The sequence below is a fragment of the Sylvia atricapilla genome, chromosome 3, assembly GCF_009819655.1.
Source record: "Sylvia atricapilla isolate bSylAtr1 chromosome 3, bSylAtr1.pri, whole genome shotgun sequence".
NCBI classification, from domain to species: domain Eukaryota; kingdom Metazoa; phylum Chordata; class Aves; order Passeriformes; family Sylviidae; genus Sylvia; species Sylvia atricapilla.
Window position 1 is genome coordinate 55,479,980 of NC_089142.1, and position 20,635 is coordinate 55,500,614.

Below are 20,635 nucleotides of genomic sequence, written 5' to 3' on the forward strand. Positions count from 1 at the left end.
ACTGGTGTATTGCAATAGGAGTTACAGTTCAGAGTTTCAAGCAATATATGGCAGCATTGGAGGTGCCAAATGCGTCCCAGAGGCTGCTCATATTAGCAGTGGGCACTGTTGTTCCTACCCACTTTGTCCTTGGTAGCTCAGCTTGCAGGGAGAGGAGAGCCCCCATACTGTGCCTCTCTCTCCTTGACTTGCTCAGAGGTTGCCCTTTCTAGACCTCTGTAGTGTAAAAGTACGTGACTTCCTCAGAGTTGATGTGAGCTGTGTCTCACAGCTGGAGCCTGGGAGTGCTGCAGCCCCCAGCCAGGCCTTTCCCTGGGGCAGGCTCCAAAAGGCTGTGCTGCCTGAGCTGGGGGTGTGTGGGGCAGCTTGAAGACAGCTGAGCAGGTTCCACTTTTCCTCTCTGTCCTCCTCTGCCCTGACCAACTCCAGTGAGTCGCTTTGTGCATAGTGTCTCTTCCTTAGCTGTATTTAGCCTATATACTGCTGCTTGGCAGCACCAAGAAGAGCAAGGAAGAACATATGGAAGGTGGAAAAGGTGGCTGACAATGCTGGTGACAAATGTGTTTGATTGCCCTAGCCACAAACCATAGCTATCAATATTTGTTACCTATTTCTCTTCTATTTTGTCACTATGTACTTTTCACAAAGATGGTGACGTGCAGAGTACCCAACAGTCAAGTCATCCAGTCTGAAGCAGCTGGGATGGCCAAAGCCCCGTGTCAGACTGACAGCACCTGAGCAAGGAACACACTGCAGTGCAGTGGCCCTGCTGCTCTCGCCACCAGCCGAATCACCTGTGCGTGTGTGACGGGAACAGGGGCGAGCAGTTGCACTTCTGAGGTTTCCGATCGACAGTTCAGTGTTGTGACCTGCTGGCAGAGAGGGGAATTAGGGTGTTTTCCCCATGCTCCCCATCTCTTGGCTGCTAGTGCCAAAGGGATGGTGCCAGGTGAGGCCAGACTGCTTTGGCAGCACCAGGTGCACTTCCTGCCCTAGGGAAGCAGCCCAGGTGACCCCTGGTTGGTGATCCAGCCCTAAGTGTCTCCTGTCCAGCCGTTGTTTTTTCCCCCCAGAGGCTGCTCCCCCAAAACAAATGGATACTTTAAGCACTTAAAAGTGTTTTTTTCCATTAAAAGAGCAGTGTTCCTTTTTATGGAACCTCTTGGGTGATAGGTTTTTTTTTTTTTTTTTTTTTTTTTTTTTTTTTTTTTTTCTTCCCTCGGAGACTTAATTTGCACCATTCTTTCCCCAGAAAATAGCAAAATTACTTTCCTGTGAGGCTTTATTTAATCCTCCTAGAGGAAGGGCCTCTGCTGTGACTGCTGGGGTCAGTCATTGATAACAGCAAAGGTATCTCCCATACAGTATTTGTTAAAAAAAGCCACTTGCAGCTATTGCTTACAGCTATTCAGTTTCATCCTTTAATTTCTGTTTCAAACCAGTTCCCAGCTCTTGGTTTCAAACCCGCACAAATCTCGCTCTCCCACGGGGACTGCAGGCCGAGGATCAGGCACGGCGGCAGACAGCCCCGGCGCTCCCGCGCAGGCGCGCGCGGGCCGGGGTCCTGTGGCGCTATAAAAGCGCGCGGCGGCGGCCACACCCCCTCTCTGTGCAGCGGCGCGCGGTGGTGCCGGGTGAGTGTCCGCGATGGCGCCGGGGCCCGGCCGGCGGGATCCCCCCGGCCCTCGGGGCATCGCGGCGGGAGCGGGCCGGGCGGGGGCCCCGGGGCGGCCGGCGCCGCTCACCGGGGCGGCCTGTGTCTGTATTTGCAGTAGGAACCCAGGCGGGGACCGCACCCACCGAGAGCGCCATGGCCGAGGAAGGGTGAGCAGGGCCGGGGCCGTCGGGGGCGGCGGGCGGAGGGGCCGGGTCGCTCCGTTGCGCGTCCGCTTGGGAGCTGTGGCTGCGCCGTGTGTGCAGGCCTCGGCGCGGTGCTGCTGCGTGCTTCCTGCAGGCCGGGAGATGGGCGCGGGGGCCGCTGTGCGCATGGCGTCCTCTCCTCGCCAAAGGAGCATGGAGGCAGCATGGCCCGGTGGCTCGCCAGTAGAATTTGATGTCTTAGCTTCATTCAAGTTCATCCTTCGTCAGTTCTTCCTTTGGCTTAGATTTTTAACTTGCTTCTCTTCTGTACTTTTTTTTTTAATGGCCGGATGCCTGCAGGTGAAGGGGAAGCTTTTGCATTTAGTTAAAAGTTGTTGGCACGATCAGAACATTGTGTGTCTTCTCTTTAGCATTACTGCTGGAGGTGTAATGGATGTTAACACCGCTCTGCAAGAAGTGCTGAAGACCGCACTTATCCACGATGGCCTTGCTCGCGGTATCCGTGAAGCAGCCAAAGCCTTGGACAAGTAAGTGTGGTGTCACCAGTTTCTCTACTGTGAATAGTAAAACTGAGTGAGACCTTGTGATGAGGTATGGTGAACACTTGCAGTGGCCATTTTGTCCAGGTGTTCAGGTTAAAACTTGCGCAAGACTGTGTTTCTCTGCCAGTAATTTTTGTCTTCTGTAATCTCTGGTTTGGGGCCTTAAATGGAATCTTAAAATATGGAAGATAAACTCGATGATTCAAGAATAGCTGCGTCTGGTGTATTAGGTTCCGTCATTTTGTGGCCCCAATGCCATCGGGTGTTCATGTGAGTGTATGGGTTTTGTGAAGAAAGTGGAACGATGCTCGCTGGATGTAGCGATGAAAATCTGGATCTCAAGAACCCTGTGTTTTAAGAGGTAATACAGTATTTTCAAAACTTGAAATATTTTAATCTGGTTAGTATGTATTTCAGACTTTTCCTGGAAGATTTCAATTAATTTCTATGATAAAGCCTTAAATTCATAGCTTTTTTTTTTTCTTTTTTTTGTATGTTGCAACAGTAGATAAAGGTCAAGGTGCAATATTGAAACAATGTTGAACTTACGTGCCAGTCATTGGGTGATCAGTTACCGCCTTTATTAGGGCAAAGCATGTCTGTATATATAGGTACACATACACAGATGTAAACACACTCTGTGTGTGTGTGTATATATGCAAATCCATACTTGCCTGGCAAGAAAATTCTGCTTTAATGTAAAGCTACAGTGTTTGGGTGATGACTTCACAGTTAGTCGGATACCCCTTCACTCCTGTGAGTGATAACTGCTGTCTGACAAACCTGTATGCAAAACCTTTTAGGACAAGGCACTAAACAAGGGCAGAGAAATTCAACTTGGGTGACTGACAACCGGTTTCTGTGAATTCTTGTGAGTTCAGCTACAGCTTTATAAGCTGTGTGTTTAAAGGATGATGTATGTGTGATGGTTCTTGTTTTTGGCATTCTGGTGACACTCCTGATAAAAAAGGTCTTTCTAGGGAAAACTGACTTTGTTTGCAGCGGTCACATTGCATTAGGTTAATCATAGAAGACCTACTCAGCTCTCTCTGTTGTCAGGTATCCCTTTGGGATCTTAACATTGTACCACAGTATACAAAGATCCTAATTAGAATTGGGGCCCTGTCATAACAGCTTCTCTGAACGTAAGTAGTAAAGATTGTTCTGAAGAACTTACAACGCCTTGACATGGAAATTAGAGCTTTTAGTAATTACAGTTCTAATGTTAAATTACTGTAATCTGTGGTAAATAAGAAAAAAGTGACTTGTAACTTGGTTGCTTTGTAAAAGTGACAGTTCTGTTAGGGATCTGGTGTTTAGCCAGACATCAGACATTTTTCCAATGGCTGAAAATTTAGTGGCACTTCTAGAAGCTTTGAAAAAAGGAATAGGCTAACAATGTATGAATAGCCTGTAATGTATATATGAAAAACATAAAAAATAGGCAAATCACATCAAAAGTAAATTTAGTATTTCAAAAGCTTACAGTGTCTAATTACCAAAAGTTCAAACCTAAAAAGTGGTTCTCTAGAAATGCATGTGTTGACTTCAGTTATTTTTTGTTTTGATTATCAATGAATTTCAGTAAGTGTCTGAAGTAACATCTGTCAGTTCTCTTTTTTTTTTTTTTTTCAGACGCCAAGCCCATCTCTGTGTTCTGGCTTCAAACTGTGATGAACCCACATATGTAAAATTAGTTGAAGCACTCTGTGCAGAACATCAGATCAACTTAATAAAGGTGAGTGTCAACATGAGACAAAAGCTTGGAACAGTTATGCTGCTTGTTTCAGCATGTAGAGAGCTTAACCTTAAGAATACTGCTGTAATTCTGTGTATGGCTTACCTATGCAGAACTTTCCTTAGCAGCAGACTGTTCTAGTTCTGTGTGTTCGCCATTTTTCCAAGTATAAAACCTGTGGATGTAAATGGCAAGGGGTGTGGATTGGTTATTTTGCACAGTTTAAGTGAATTCAGTGTCCTGTGTAATAAGAACTAGAATGGGAGTGAAGGGCGAGAGGAGCTTTCCTGTGACTCCGGGGAGGCTCAAGCTGTACGATGATGATACTTTGGCTCCCTCTGCTGATGCCTGTGAGGAAAGCAGCCATCCGTTACCCAATGCTTCTGACAGTACAGCGGCCTCTGGGCTGGAGCCACGTGTGCCGAAAATGGCAGGTGATTCTCACGTGATGTGATGCCCTGCACAGGTTGACGACAACAAGAAGCTGGGCGAATGGGTGGGTCTCTGCAAGATCGACAGAGAAGGAAAACCTCGCAAAGTGGTGGGCTGCAGTTGTGTGGTTGTCAAAGTAAGATTGCTAATTATGTCTTTATTTCTTGACTTTTGAAAATTAGTCATAAAGCAAAGGTTGCTTTAGATAAGGAATTTATTAATTTATTAAATTAATGTATAGTTATTAATACAGCTCCGAATTTTTTTCTTTATTAGTTTTATATTGTTAAAAGTGAACATAAGCTGCTTTCATGTTTTATAGCCCCCATCATGTTTATTTACTCATTTACATTTTGTGAATTAATGGTTGTGTCTTCAAAATATCTATGCCTGCCTTCCAGTAATCATTAAAAGGAAAGGCCTATCTAGAAGTTCGGAAGCTTTGATTCAGAAAAAAAAATGCCAGTTCAATGTATCTGCTCAACTTTAAAATGTTTTGCGGAGCTTATTTCACAATAACACTGGTAAAGTAAAGCCACAGTACGAGCCTTGAAGACTTTGTGGTCTCTGAGGTCCCAAAAGATGGCTACATATTCACAATCAAGACTAGTGCCTTCTGTATGCATTTTTATAGTTATACTACTTTTTCCCTTAAGTTTCTTTTAGCAGAAAAGATGTTGTTTGCATCCCTGTCAGTGGGTGTTACATTTATATGTAGTAGAACAGGACTTTATTAGAATAGCCTTTCTAAAAAAAGGGAGGAAATGTAAATTCTTTGAGCTTGTGTGGAATTTTGGGAATTCCTTGTAAAGAAGTGACATAATCCCATTTATCCTTGTGAAAAACAGTAAATTTTTGGATGGATCTGTGCTAATAATGGCTTATTTTGTGTTACAGGACTATGGCAAGGAATCTCAGGCCAAAGATGTCATTGAAGAGTACTTCAAGTGCAAGAAATGAATGACAAATAAATTTTGAACCAGTCTAGTGTATGTGTGATTAATGGTTTGGTGTCTGTGGAACAGTTGGTTTTGAGTTGCAAAGGATAGCATCAGAAGATGCAAAAACTTTGCCAATGTTGATGCAGTTTATTAGTATTTTAACTGTCAGTTTGCTAAAATGGTCATGAGGATCCCTGCCGTTCCTGTTTCAGGGTAATTCTGTTTCCTGCTCCTACCCCAGAAGTTAGCTACAACATGGCACAGATTCAAGTAGCAATAATGCAGACGGTTAAATACTATCCTTGTTTGGTAGTGCTTACTCAGGATTCTGAGTAGCTTTTCTAAAGTATTGCTGCCTCTGTGATAATGATTTGAGTTACTCTGCTGAGACAAATGAGAACAGCCTTAACTGCTTCCCAAGTCTCCTGAGATGTTTTGCAGGATTTCTCTAAATGCTTTTCAGTTTATCCAGGGAACTTATTGGACATAATTTGTGTTTTCCTTGTTCCTTTTCCTCAAATTATGAGTGATAGCATCTAACTGGTATTGTCATGCACTTGTAGATCTGATTCCATAGTTCTGAGTAGGTAGGGTAGCCAAGAAATTGAATTCTCACTTGCTCAGATGGGGCAGTGTTTAACTCCTAATTTGCCCACTGTTTTGATTTCTGTAGTAGTTAACTGACGATCAGAACGGTGGTTTTTTGGTCTGTTTTTTAGAAGCAAGGGATTGAGACTGGAAGGTATGATTTGTTTCTCTCTTGTGCAAATTTTGTGTGTCTTAAATTTTCTGCAGAGTAGCTCTTAAGTGAGTCATAAGGAATTGTCATATTATGCTGATGTGTAAGATAGTAATTGTGAATATGTGGGGCTGAGGAGATAGGCATTTTTATCTGTTTTCAGACTCTTCAACTTAAATTTTCATTATGGTTCATAACTCCTCTTTTGATGTCCCTAGTCATAAGTGTAAGAGTGAAGCAGGCATCTTCTCCAGCTGAGCTCAGATGCAGTTTTCTTACAGCTCCTCTAGTCTCTTGAAAGGTCTCTTAGTTTTGGTCCTGTCTACTACTTGGTAGTAGCTAGATCTGAGTGACTTGGGTTGTTGAAAAGGTTTCTGTGACTTTCAGGTATAGTCAATAAGGTCACCTGTTCAAATCTATGAGGTCTGTATACTTTAGCTAAACTTCATGAATGTTCTCAGAAATAAGACCTTAAGGTACTGGAGTTTGTCCAAGGGAGAATGACAAATGTGAACTGAATGGAGCCAGTTAGGAAGCTGGGGTTGTTTCCCTGGAGGAGGCTTGGGGGGACCATGCCACTCTACAACTATCTGAAAAGGTTTTAGTGAGGTGGGGGTCTCTTCTCCAAAGCAGCAAATTACAAGTAAAGAGAAAAAAGTGTGGGGAGGTTTAGACTGGGTATTAGGAAATATGCCCCAGCATTGGAGCAGGCTGCTCAGGGAAGGGGTGGGATTGGTAGTCCTAGAGGCAGTTAAAAGACTTGTAGATGTGACACCTAAGAACATGGTTTAGTGATGAGCTTGGCAGTGTTTGGTTTATAGTAGTCCCCATGATCTTTGCCAACCTAGTTTGTTCCATGATTTAATTTGTATGTGTTAAGCCTGCAAACAAGCTGAGAAGAGTCCAGCACACACAAAGTTTACAAAATACTCATTTAACGTGTTTTAACTTGGTGTGAGAGAAAAAATATCATCAAAATGTTTTCTATGCTTGATTTGTACTGGTGGAATGGCAACATTAGCAGTAGCTGGGTTATTGCATTTCCTCTGAATTACTAAAAAGGGATTCAAGTAAGGGGAGCTGTAGTTTACAAGCAAGTTTGTTAGGCAGTGTTTCTTTTGCTGCTGTGGAATGATGCCTCAGTAAACGTTCAGGAATGTTTCTTCATTTTTTTAAGTGTCCCCTTACCATTTTACATAGCAATGAGTGTTAGTAGTAGAGAATGTCATCTTTTCATACCAAGGTTTTTTTTTTTTTTTTTTTTTTCTTTTTTTTTTTTTTTTTTAATTGGAGTAGAATCAACACTTAAATATTTTTTTGAAAGAAGGAATTAGATTAAAATCTAAATTTTCTCACAAAATTGTTTAGGTGTCAAATTAGGGCTTTTCCAAGAAATGAAATGTTACAAGGAATGACCTTGGGGCCTGTGCAGGGTAAGTGTTGGAGAACCGATTAAGTTTGCTTTGTGCGTTTTACTTAAGGTTATCCCTAGTGTTTTGTTTATTTAAAAAATCTGAGAACCAAATTCCACCCACAGCTTTTGATTCACCTTGACATTTACTAAAAGTTTATTTTATTTTTCTAAATTGGCTGAGGCAAGGAAGTGATTACTAGCCCATTCTGCATCACTTAGTAAATGCTTCTCTGAGGCCCCTACTTTGTAGACTAAAGAGAGACAATATCTTCATGCTTTCTTGGTCGAGGGTATTTTTAAATTTAACTGTAGAAGATTTTGATGCTGATTTTGATATGTCCTGCAGGATTTCAGATACGTTTTTGGAATTGTACATGAGGTTGCAGACCCCGTGCCCAAGGGGGTACATTACTGCTCTCCAGAATGGATGTAGTTAGATAGCACAAAACACGGGAATGGAAATAAAAGACTTCAGAGTTAGGATTCTAGGACTGACCCTGACTTCTGTTCATCGTATTTAATGTCACTTGCATGTTTCCCTTTTGAAACTGGCATGACACAGAATGGTTTGCAGTATGTTTTGTTGCTTCTTGTTGGCAAAAGCATCAGAATTTTCTTTTTTTTTCTGAACTACAATAGCGGGCTTGGGTGGTTTTGTATGGAAGGGTAGATGTTTTCAGGCCTAAATTATGTTTCACCATGAAGTAGAAAGCTAATCAAGTGCTTTGAAGAAATTCTAGTAAGTCATTGTGAACATGTCAAGAACAGGCTTCCAGAGAACATTGGAGAATATCTTTTGTGATAATTTTTTGGAAGTCTTGAAACCAGTTAAGTTCATTTTCTTTTAGAACTAACCACCTGTGTGTCATCTCTGCCACTATTGTTTTTCTGTCTCTGTTTTGCTGTTAAGTGATAAAAGCTCGAGTCTCTGTGCAGCAGCACCACCACATTTGCACAGCAGCTGCTTTGATGGAGTCATGGGTCTGACTGCAGCTCCTGTAGGAGAATTGGTTGTACCTGACCTCCCCTCTTTGCCATGGCAATGCATTATTTCAGTGTTTCAGCCCCTTGGAATCTGGGATAAATGGCAGAGCTGCACTACTACTTGTGGTTAAAAGGGTGTATGTGTGTGTTTCTAAGGTGTGAGCCTGAGAGCTCACTTGAAGGTAGTTTTGTTTCAGGACCGCTTGCTTGCAGCAAGGTCCTGTTGTAATGTGCTGTTGTGCTTTGCAGTAGCAGAACTGTTGATGCATCAGGGCTTGTCAGCAACATATCTCCTGCTGCACAAAAGCCCAGTTTTGTGGGCTTCAGCCATTGATTTGGAGTGTTTGCTTTGCCAAGGAAAGATTATATTCCTGTCTTAATTAAGTACTTTATGAAAGGTGAGAACTAATCACACATATAGAAAAAATGTATTTAATGATAAACGACAAAATATAGTGTAGAAATAAGGCATAGGCCCCAATATTTTCTGTTTAATAACATTTCTGGTTTAGAATTGCCTCTACCTGTCTGATTTTCTTCCTTGTTTGTTTTGGAAAACCTGGCTCTGTCAGCTGCAAGCCAGTGTTCCTTGTGTCTGTGTTCCTGAAGCTGGTGCAGGCATTGTCCCTGAAACCTGCTCCCTTTCTTGGAGACTTTGCAAAGGTTTCTCATCCAAGGATCTGAAGGAACTATGAACATATTTGTCAGCCTTGAAGATGATATGTTTGGGATAGTAAGCCTTAGTAGGATTTGTAATTTGTGTTGTGCCTGGAAAATAGAACAGATCTTTCCTAACAATGATGGAGTCATAACATAAAAGCAAACATTTAATTGAAAGCTTTCAGATACACAACATGGCAAAAACTGCACATGGTACAGTAATTCTACATTTTTTATAAGGTTAATTGATCAGTATACCCATCACATATTGTCCAATTAAAAGGTTGGTTGGTTAGGTAATAATTCCCAGGGTCCTGCCCCACTGGACACAGCCCAGGGGCTCCTTTGCCCCAATTCTATTATCTCTAGTCCTGATCCTGGTTGGAAAACAACATCCTTGTAGTTGTTTAGTATGTGTTGTATGTAGTGATCCCACATGCATTCATAATTTCTTGGTGCAGTGGCATTATTTGTGTATGAAAGTCCACCACAAAAAGCCCTAAGTGCACATCAACTGCTTCGTGTACCTGATCTACTCTAAATTATGATACAATCTTGTACAGAAGTAAATCACTATACAAATATCTGAACTTTCAGCCATTTGTTATCATGCTTCTTCCTTTTCATTCTGAAAGTGTCTAAGTCATGTTATATGAGCTAATGGAAACTAATCTGGAAATTGCTGTCTTAAGGAGCTTTTCCCCTCCTTTCCAATTCAAAAGCAATTAGGGGGATTTCTTATAGATTGTAAGTAAAAGTATTTAAAATATTTTCACTGAGACCTCTGAGCAACACAGTATTACATGAAATGGGGATACTTTAAGTAACAAGTATGCTTAAAAAAAACTTTACAAACACAGTTTGGATTGTACCTGATGGTTTTGTTTAAAATAATTATTTTATTCATATCTAATGTTTTATACTGCTAAAATATTAATAGGCACAAAACCAGAGTTACAGAAAAAATACATCTACAAGGGAGAAAATGTTTAGGTACAAATCAACCTATAGCTCAGACAGTGTCATGAATCTGTTCATCTTTGCTGTAGTCCGACTAAAGTTTAAGATAAGGTAAGTTTTACACTTTGAAGTGGAACAGTAGTTAGTATGTTGGTGTTCTAAAATATACTGATGTGTAAGCAAATAGATACTATTTTCCAAAAGGGATGAAAAAGGCATTTATGTCAGTGCCTGGCATACCAGGCTACTGCTGTATAAAATTTACAATCAAGTTGTGATACTGAAAAAAATGTATTATATGTGAGTGTGTAGAAAAAAAACCTTATTAAATTATCTGCTTTCATATTTAAAGAAAATTGTAATTCCAGTATGCTTTTTTTCGTTCTCACCTGAGTGGTTCTGAGACATTTTCTGCAGTGAAAGAGTTCATATCGCTGTTAAAATAAGCTTTGTATTTTAAGGACAGAAAAAAAGCCATGACCTCTAAGTAACCTTTTGTATTGATTGTATTGTTAGCAGCCAGTGTGTTGGATAACATAATACAGATGCTTAGGACAGGTTTAGGAAGGCAAATGAGGGAAAAAACCCAAAAGGTTTCTAGTTTTAAGACTGTGTTTAAGGGAATTGAGGTCATGTTTTGTAAAACCCCTCCACAAAAAAAATGAAACACCCTTAGATATCCATATATATAAAAGTGTTCATATGTCAATAGGGCTATGGTATATATTCCTTTTCATCCATTTATTTGAATGGACAAAATTCAAGTAACACCCTTCAGTTTTGCTGTTTTCGGAGCAGCAAAATAGAATGTCAGAACACGTACAAGAAGTGCCTTTACAAGCACGGAACTTAGCAAGCTACTGTACTTGAAATGAATGTGTAAATACAAACCCTGTTTCTGCAGAGGCTGACTTCTATACCTCCAATTAAAAATCTCAGCTGCTTCTGACTCTTTCCTCATGATTATCCACCAGTTGTTTTTCAGCCTGACAACTTTTACACTTTCTTTTAAAACCAATATGTCTTGATCCTTTTTCAGTCATTGTGAACAGCATCATTATTCTATCTGACCCTCAAGCTCATATACATGTCCTTTTCAGATAAAAATTATTGGAAATGTATGTACCTCTTCTATTGGTAATTGTGTGAAAACACTCCTAAAGCTACTGTTTGGACATAAATTTTGAGTGTTTTTTCTTGTATTAAGAAGGGAGGAAGCAGACTGTTCAACATGGTAAGTAGCAGGTGGAGACAGAGCAACAATTCCAAGAGGCTGAGTCAGTGAAACACAGACAATCCGGCAGTGAGCCTCGAGATGATCCTCTCTCACCCTTGATTTCTTGCTGATAAAAATCCATATGAGTGGTATTGTATAGGGAGAACAACAGTCGAGGGGCAGAAGAGTAGAAGAACAAAGATGCATGCATGCAGCCACACGCATGTGCTATTTTAAAGGTAGATTACAGAGCTCAAGATAGTATTAGGTAGGAAGGAAAGCTTGTGTGTGCCATTCTGTTAAAGTCTCTTGGCATGTATGTTTTAAATAAAAGTGCAGTTGTGTGTTATTGGTTCTACAGTTGTCTCAGGAAATTTGAAGGCAAACCAGCAGACCCTAAGAATGATCCAACGTTCTACTGAGATGAAGGCTGTGGCGTATAAAATGAACCAAACAACAAAACCAAAACTACCACCAAACCACCCACCCCCTTGCCCAAAACAAGCCCCAACACACCAAAATGAAGACCGTGGTTTAATGGGTAAAAATGGTGATGAATATTTGTCTGCGCCACCAAGCTCCTGTGTGGAGGTTGGTAAGTCACATGGAATTGTTCATTGACTATGTGTTTTCATTCTTTGGCAGCACCAGCTTGCTAGTGCTTTGCTCTTTAGGAATGAATAATGCTCATGCATATCGACATTTTGTTTTAAGCATAGAAAGCTACCACGTATGCTTTATTCCTGAAAAACAGAGTTTAGAAGAGCCTCAGACTGGGGGAGCTGCATGGACGGGTGCCTGTAGCTTATGAGTTGTAATTTCCCAAAGCGTAGGAAGGGAAGTAGTGCGGTTTGGGAGGACGGGGACCCCAAACCCGCTCTGTTTGTCCCGGGGAGCGGCGGCGTTTCCCCGGCGCGGCAGGAGATGGCAGCCGAGCCCCGGCCGGAGCCCGGCCCGGCGGGAGCAGGTGCCGCGCCGGCCCGGCGGGCTCGCAGCGCAGGAAGCTAATGTGGAATGTGACTCTTTAATGCCTTTGAACGCTTTGTCGGCTTCTATGCTCACTTTCCAGCGTTGCAGCCTTGTAAAACCCCAGCACGTCAGATGTTGGGGGTTTTACGGTGTGTAGAAATGTGTTCGCTAAACCCAAGGACTTTGTTGTACAGCTGCGACACCTTTAATCCATTTTTTCTGGGAGCTGTACCACATAGGGCAAGCACTCTCGTCTGCTTTCCTTCACAGAGATACTTAATGAACAAGCTAACAGGCCGGGGGACGTGGTCAAGATCCAGTTTTTGGAAGTTCACTTCATACGTTGTAAGTATCCCCATCGATCAGACCAAAGAACACCATTGTCAAACACATAAAGGAACAGCACAGACTTGAGATAAGAGCCAAGAGAGGTGGAGGCTAGGTTGGTTGTTTTTTTTTTTTCCCTTCCCTGACTCAAGTGTCTGATGTATTGCAGTGTTCAAAGCATTTCAGTATGCTTATATTGTATTCACACATATGCAATGTATTTGAAACATTCCTACCAAGGAGATTGTGGTAAAAACTGTAATGTGCAGCTTGCTGGGTTTCATTGTAAAGTAATATAATCTCCACATGTGCGAAGGCCAATGCAATATTTTATTTTTTGCTTACCCCAGGGAATATGATATTAAATTTATCAGCTGAAGTATTTGAATGAGAACTCATAAATATTTTCTGAGGTGCATCAGTGGCATACATAGGGAGGGAGAAGACGTATAGCACTGGGTGAAGAGGAAGTTGTTCATACTTTCCATCCTCCGCTGTCACATAACAGCTATGTCTTGTCCTTCAGATGGGATACTGGTAAAGTTTCTTGGTGACTGAAAACAAGTCTTAAATTGTGGAGAATTTATTAGTGATTTTTTTCTGGTAATTTACTCTGTAGTACATGGGCTGCAGATGTTGACCACACTGGATACAGAGCTTGGGGAGAGAGGAGAGGGCTCCCAACAAGAGAGGTACTGTTCTGAAGCCATTTCAAATGCACAGGAGGGCTGTTGGCCTGATGCCCTGTGATTGTAGGCATCCTAGATGGACAAGCTGCTACCAAATCTAGGAGGAGTTTGTGCACTGCCTTTGTGTAGCTGTAAATCTTCCAGGGCTTAGGCAAACATCTCTGCATGACATTATCTTGTGTTCCTTTGTGATCTAGCCTCTTGTTTGGAGTAAATTTAAGCATCTCCAATACAGTTCTGTGGTGCTTTAGAAGAGTCCAAGCCATGCTGAGTTAGCAGTTCTCTATCAGCATTGACCCCATGTGTACCTGCAGCTAAAATTGCCCATATGAGGAATGGTACTGAGAACATGACCAAAGATGACATTTAGGCAATGTAGAAAATCTTTGTGCCTCTGTCTCTGAGAATCGCATACAATTGGTCTCTGCATCTCAAGAAAAGAAAAAAAAAAAGAAATTAAAGAAAAGGAAAAGGACATCTAAATTTGCAGCAAAAACATACTAGTAGGCTTATGGTTTCACTTCAGTTTGGAGAGAAAGTTGAAGAGGGATGAAGCTGATTTATGGCATCAACAAGGCAGTGCAGAAGATGGGTGCTAAACTTATTTACCAAATCCTTCAGTACTGGATCAGAGAACATGTATTGAAACTGATCGAATGTAATTTAAAACAGGTTTTTAAAAGTGCCTTTCTTCAAAGCCTGTAATAAACTTCTAAAACTGGCTGTTGCAAGAAAGTGTGAAGTCAGAACACATCAAGAGTTTCAAAATAGATTAGACAAATTAATGGATAAAAGGTGCAAACCAAATCCTATTGGGAAGGCAGTGATATTCCCTCTAACATCTGAAATCTAACAGCAGGATGCAGAAGGAGCATGAGGATTAGATTTCAGATAGTGGCTTGTTTCATGTGCTCTCCTTAAGCCACTTCTGCAACAGCCACTGTGGGAGACAGAAGCCTGGGTGATGGGCATTGGTCTCACCAGATGAGGCACTTCTGATAGGAAAAGATTAGATGGATGTGCCCTCAGGAGTGCTAAAAGAACTCAAATTGCTGCCTAAAGCCTCTTGTTTCAAGGTGACAGACTTAAAAAGATACAGAAGAAATCAGCAATTGCAGAGAAAACAAGGCAAGAGGAGGTAGCTGCTTCAATCCTTTGGAAGTCAGGAAGCAAGACTTTTTTAAGAATCCAGTTGATTAGCAGCCAGCTCAAAGGTGAAGACTAGCAGACTGAGGATAGCTCAGAAGTGAATGAAGTAGAAAACCTTTTTTTTCTTATCATTTGACTTGAGCATATGAACCATAAATGTATCTATTCAGTTAGCTTTCTAGCTTCACTTGTGGGAAATTGTATTAAAATGTCCTTGAGGTTCTTTCTGAGCTTGCTCTGGTTTTGCAGTGGATCTACTTTATGTGCCAATGTCATCCTGGGAATTACATTGTTCTTGGATCTACTTATCTACTACTGGCTAAAGCAGGTCCAGGGCTGAAGCTGGCACATGTGCTCTCTGTTGCCCTCCAAGTATGTCACCTTTGTGCACCAGGATGGGCTATTTCCAAAAGGAGTTGAAAGTTCTATTTGTCCATCCCATAATGTCTTTAGTCACCCAGCTCTGCCCTTATTAGATACACGCTCTCTCCATAGTATTTAATCCATCAGAAAAGATGAACTGGCATTTTTTTTTTTTTTTTGGTGTAATAGCGGGGAAGCTCTCGGCACTTCAGAAGGCATTTCTCTCTTTGATCTAAAATAGCCTGTGTGCACTGACTTCTCTGGCACACTCCAATGTTCACTAGTTCTCTTAAGTTTTCCTGAGAGAAACAGAATTGTGAAGGTGGTGAAAGGGTGAACTGGGCAAGAATTTATTTGGTTTTTTTTCCTTTTAGCTGTTGTTGGCCTGAGATCTGAGGAATGAAGCTAAATTTGTAAGGACCATATTTTAAAATATTTGCCGGTTGTTCCAGATAATAAAATAGGGATTTTTGTCCAGAGGAGAAGAAATGAAAATAAATAAACATGGATCTTTTTCACCTAATTTATGACCTGAAAATAGGGTTCCTCCTCAACCTGCATGATTAAATCTCTCCAGTCAAAAGGAACCATTTTTGATTACATCTTCTATCAATAAAAAAATCATGAAAACTTTCTTATTTTTAATAAGAGAAAAGAAATCCAACAATATCAGGTGGCTGCAGTTTAGATTGTTTTGCCATTTCTACCAGGAATTTGACCATATTAGATGCAATTTATAAATTATACTTCCTCACCTTTAACATCGCTGTCAAATTTAGTTTAATGGACATTACCTTTGCTCATACCAGCTTTATACATGGTAGAGATGGGAATTTTGTATAGGTGTGATATTGCTTGTTCTTATGGATTCTGGTTATGGTACAGCTTTGGTTTATGACCTTGTAGATGTTTCAAGAGGGATTATAAAGATTTGTTTAAAAAATTGTATTTGATTAACATTTTTGAAGCCCAGACTTCTTTTAGAAATACTTTGTGGCATAAGTGCTTTTGGAGGATAGTTGATTCCCAAAGGAAAAGGTGCAGCAGTTCTGTGTTAAGATCACTGTTGAAACATATTATTACAGCCTCAGAAATGTGTTTTCACTAACCTAAGAGTGTGATAAGCAGAAAGAGAAGGTGCACAGCTTAGACATTTGGCAGTGCTTCCGCTGGAGTTGCTGTGCAGGGGTAGTGATGGAGCATCATGAAGTGAGGTGTTCTTTCAAGTCTTATCATGTCTCAGCTACTTTACAATCTCTGGAGGGTCCCAGGCAGAGTTTCTACAAGCTGTGCCTTAGTGTTCACCAAATAGTACATGCGCTGCAGATGGTTTGGGCTATCACCTGAAGTTTGTGATAGCTACAACACATGCTGTTTTGGATGATCTCAATAGAGCATCTAGTATCTTATTTCTGAGGCATTTTTGCTGCAAGAAGCAATAAATTCAATTCTGTCGTCATTAGGCAGGTGTTTATAAGTACTGCAAGACTTTAATCTCTCTCCAGGGAGAAAAATACTTCAGGGGCCCATTCTACAACTTGGCATTTGCTTTGCATTTCTGGCATGTTCCCGATTCTGTCTATGCCAGGAGAGCAAGCATGGTTTTATGGCTAGGATACACGTCTTGAATAATTTCCCATCTTTGCCAGTGACTGCTATGAACTGTAGAGCAAATCTTTCCCTCAAATCGTCAACTACAAAGAGTGAGGGTAGCATGGTTTTTATTACTGTGGTGTGTTTCTTCTGTGTAACTTTAGGACACAGACTATGTTGTGTTAGATCTATGTATCATGGATCCAAAATTTGTACACAAAGTCACCATCTACTGCTAATAATAGAGCAGACATTCAATCTAATTTAATCAGAATATTTGATAAATTGACCTCCAAATGACTTTGCCATCATCCTGTAATTTGATAGTAATATGATGTGTCAACAAGAGATTCGTGGTTGTGATGTGACTACTGCAGTGTTTGGGTTTGGGAAGGTGTCAGTTTGTACCACCTCTGGTTTCCTGAAACAGGTTTATGTGAGCTAATTTATAATCATGAATCATGAATTAATTTTCTTCAAACCTATGAAAGTTTATCCATGCAATGTCTCCCTGGTCCCTGTAGGAAGCCCTGTGGTCTCTCATGTCCTCCATCTCCAAGGAGTGAGTTTTTTCTGGCTGCAATGGTTCTGGGATCTGAAAGAAGTTTGCACCATCTGAAAGGCCTGGAAAACCTGAAGTCCACTCACTGATAGTTGTTGAGCAGTCACTAGTGAAATTTTGTGCTGAAACTTTTTGAAAATTATTTGTGTAGCTATGAGAAAACTCCTAAAACAAAGAACACATTCAAATCTTCAATCTTCAACACATTCAATCTTCTTTCTTTTATTAAGTTGCATAGAAACCCAGTAGCTCTCATTGCTGGAAAATTACCTCAGGGAAGAAAGGAACAGAATATTTAAAGTTTTGGGCCCTGGGAGAAAAGTCACAAAGAAATTCAATAGGTTCTCTCAAGAAAATTTTGATATGCCACATTGACTTAGAACAGCCCACCCATAAAGGCAATGTTAAAATAATTGTCTCAAGAAATTGTGGTGAACTGAAAAAAAAATAAACATTTCCAAGTAAACTTCCCATATTTTTAAGAATATGGTAAAATAACATTAAGGCAAACAGGAAGACTACAAGAAACACAAATAAATCCTTAAAGCTTTAAATATGAGCTAATTTGCTGTATGCATAAAGTCATGACAACTGCTGCCATTTGCATCAAGCACTTAATATTTGCTTTTAGCTGTAGTATAATTTTTTTGGTTAAATTAGGATAATATTCTTTGTTTTACTCATGAAAGCATTTACAAATTCATTGTATCATAAACTATAGCATATAGTTAGCCTTCAGAAATCTGTGCTGATGCAAAGAAAAAAATTATATTGTTATTTTACAGCTTATAATTAGTTTAATTTATTTCAGGAAAAAATACACCATCATCTGTTTTTCTTTTTTTCCTGGAGAGTCTAGGAAAATTAAATTGTTTCCTTCCCTAACTCCCCCACTGCATATTTTTGCACATATATAAGTACACGTGTGTACACGTTTCCCTCATGAAGAAGGTAATGTACTTGCAAACATTCATGTTATCTTTACCCACTTCTTTCTTGACTTTAATAATGGTGATATCAGAGTTTCACACTCCTTTGTGCCTAAAAATCTGAAGTCCCCAAGTACTTTTAAATGTGCAATACAGTACCTTAATTTGGTATATTTTTGTTCCAGCAAACAAATATTCATTCTGGTTTTTTTAACCTGTGATAGAAAGTGTCTGTAATAGCGATTTTAACTGGTCTATTTTCTGAACTAATCCAACCTTTTCTGTCCATCTGTGTAGGTTGTGTCTCCCCAGTCCTGCTGAAGTTGGACCTGTGCAGTGTAAAAGTTGAAATCTTGAAGTAAGAAGGAGGGGTGGCACAAAGATCTGTACCTTAGGGTGTATACAATCCTGGACTGGGAATGGGGAGGAAGAAGTTTGGTCCTTTATGTCCAAGTAATTTCTTGAGTCTTTGTTTGCATTTTTTTTTTCAATGACTCTCTAAAGTAAAATGCAGAAGCAGTCCGTGGACAAAACACCTGGAAGGTTACTGAGTTTCTTCTGTTAACGTCCCTCATCTCTTCTTTGGTGTCTCTGTTTATGACTTCAAGACTAGTTTATCAAACCCATGACTCTCCTCATGGTCAATGGAAAACCCAAATGGGGTTACTTTACCTCATTTTAAAGCTGATATTTAAATGGTAAGTGAAATGAAGCATCTACTCCTCCAGAACTGCAAGGGGAGCCTTTGAAGACTGGTGCAGATGCCTGCATACCTCTGGTGCATGGACCCTCATGGTACTGTGAACAAAGACACCTCAGGCCAGTGCTAAGTCAAAGTACCCCAGTTAAGTAGGCCTGACTTAATATTTTACAGGAAAAGCCTGAGTTGAACAACATTTTATTTCCTTGCTCCATGGTTTTGTCTGCTGGAATCTGATTAGCAGCCACTAGTATTTGTCTATTCTGCAAATTTGGTAAGAATAGGGAGAATCTCCCTTCCAAAACAACTCCAAAAAACCCAACAAACCAACAACAAAACCTCAGGAACCGCCACATAGAAAGAAGTGGATTGCATTTGGTCAGTGAGCTGTATATGGGGGAAGGCACTGGAAAGAAATCAAAGGTCAGTGCTTAAAGATAGTGTGTACACAGTACCAAATGGTTGCTTTACCTTTAACACAGCCACCTAAAAACTGCCCAAAACTGCAGTTCTGCTCTCAGTGTGCAAGCTGAATATATCCCAAAGCTCACATTGCAGTCCATGAGACTGCAAATCCACATGGCCAGTCAGTAATGATGAAAGTCAGTTAAATAAATGTCAGTAAATGTGTGTCAGAACACACTGTAGTTGCCCCTGCTTTTAAAAGAAGAACTAGCAAGTACACATTTGGGCCCTTTGGTCTTATTGATTTCAGTGGAAGGTGATATGAAAACTCTTAAATCTTAAGGCCTAGAAATAAAATTATTTGGAATGGAAACATCTAACACAAGAGAAGATCCTTGCCATCTTTTCCACAGCATGTCTATTCAGAATAGTACATTTAAAAAAGTTATTGTTAAAGTGTTTCCTTCACTATAAATAACTCTGAAAGACATAGAGACACTTATTTCTTCCCTCCTTCATAATAAGGAATCAAAATCACATACCTATCCTTTGTACTAACCAGCTGCTGGGGCTTGGCATTGTATCTAGGCATAGCAACAGATAATGTGGGCAAAACCACAAATATGTCTAACCCTAAGAAAAATGCAAAATTTTGCTTTCACAAAATGTAGGGAACAAAGTGATTCTACAAAATGCGAAACAGATAAGCTCTAAACTCTTTCCCCACCAGATCAGTGCCAAGATCAGCACAGTATGGGAAAGATGCAGCTCAGATCATGAAGGAAAGAAGGAGGAAGGAGCTAAAGGGGGTTTGCTGCATGGCTGTACCCCTTCTAGTTGCTCTTGGCGGCTCCAGCTGTAAATTACCCAAAAATTCTTATGTATTATGTATTATGCATTATGCATTATGCCTGCCTTGGAATCTGTTACCCAGTCTTACCTTTCCTGATTAATTTTTTCTGGATTATTTAATTTGTGTCTCTTGAAGTAAAGAAATTATTAGTAGGTGCATTACCCAGTGTGATGCTACCAATAATGTTTGGCGCATTCCTGGTTCAGCTATTGTAAAAATTGTTAGGGTTTGTCATCCTAAGGTAAAACTAAGCTTCAGAAACAAATACCAAAATTCTTCTCTATATTAACGTGTGTCGTGGTTTAGCTACGGCTGACAACAAAATGCCCAAAGCTGCTCCCTGGCTTGGAGTGAGCATTGCGCAGCAACTACTCAAACATCAGTGTGTTACCAACATTGTTTTCATCCTAAATCCAAAACACAGCACCCACCAAATACTGAGAAGGAAATTGACTCTATCTTATCCTACCCTAGGGCAAAGTGCCCTTACATTTATGAAAGGGATTCTGTAAAATTGAAATGTGGCCTCCCACATTTTTCTTTCAATGGTTTCAGATCAAATTTGCCTACTTTAAATATTATTTTAAAAAATGGATGGTGTCATTCACTGATCCCACCTTGAATCACATTGTGTTCTTTCTCTGTTGCA

General features: G+C 40.5%; 1 protein-coding gene and 3 non-coding genes across 4 annotated transcripts; all 4 read left to right on the forward strand.

Moving 5' to 3' along the window:
- The first annotated feature begins 1,522 nt into the window (after nucleotides 1-1,522).
- On the forward strand, nucleotides 1,523-5,525 carry RPS12 (ribosomal protein S12). The gene is made up of 6 exons (XM_066315410.1): nucleotides 1,523-1,634; nucleotides 1,773-1,824; nucleotides 2,232-2,348; nucleotides 3,999-4,101; nucleotides 4,568-4,669; nucleotides 5,431-5,525. Exons 2-6 carry the CDS (start codon nucleotides 1,811-1,813, stop codon nucleotides 5,491-5,493), a joined length of 399 nt encoding a protein of 132 aa, XP_066171507.1. The 5' UTR covers nucleotides 1,523-1,634; nucleotides 1,773-1,810; the 3' UTR covers nucleotides 5,494-5,525.
- LOC136359834 (small nucleolar RNA SNORD101) lies at nucleotides 3,075-3,146 on the forward strand. The gene has a single exon (XR_010743343.1). It is a non-coding gene; the product is annotated as a small nucleolar RNA SNORD101 (small nucleolar RNA).
- LOC136359843 (small nucleolar RNA SNORD100) lies at nucleotides 4,411-4,497 on the forward strand. Its single transcript, XR_010743352.1, has one exon. It is a non-coding gene; the product is annotated as a small nucleolar RNA SNORD100 (small nucleolar RNA).
- Nucleotides 4,993-5,127, forward strand: LOC136359842 (small nucleolar RNA SNORA33). The gene has a single exon (XR_010743351.1). It is a non-coding gene; the product is annotated as a small nucleolar RNA SNORA33 (small nucleolar RNA).
- Nucleotides 5,526-20,635: the final 15,110 nt, after the last annotated feature.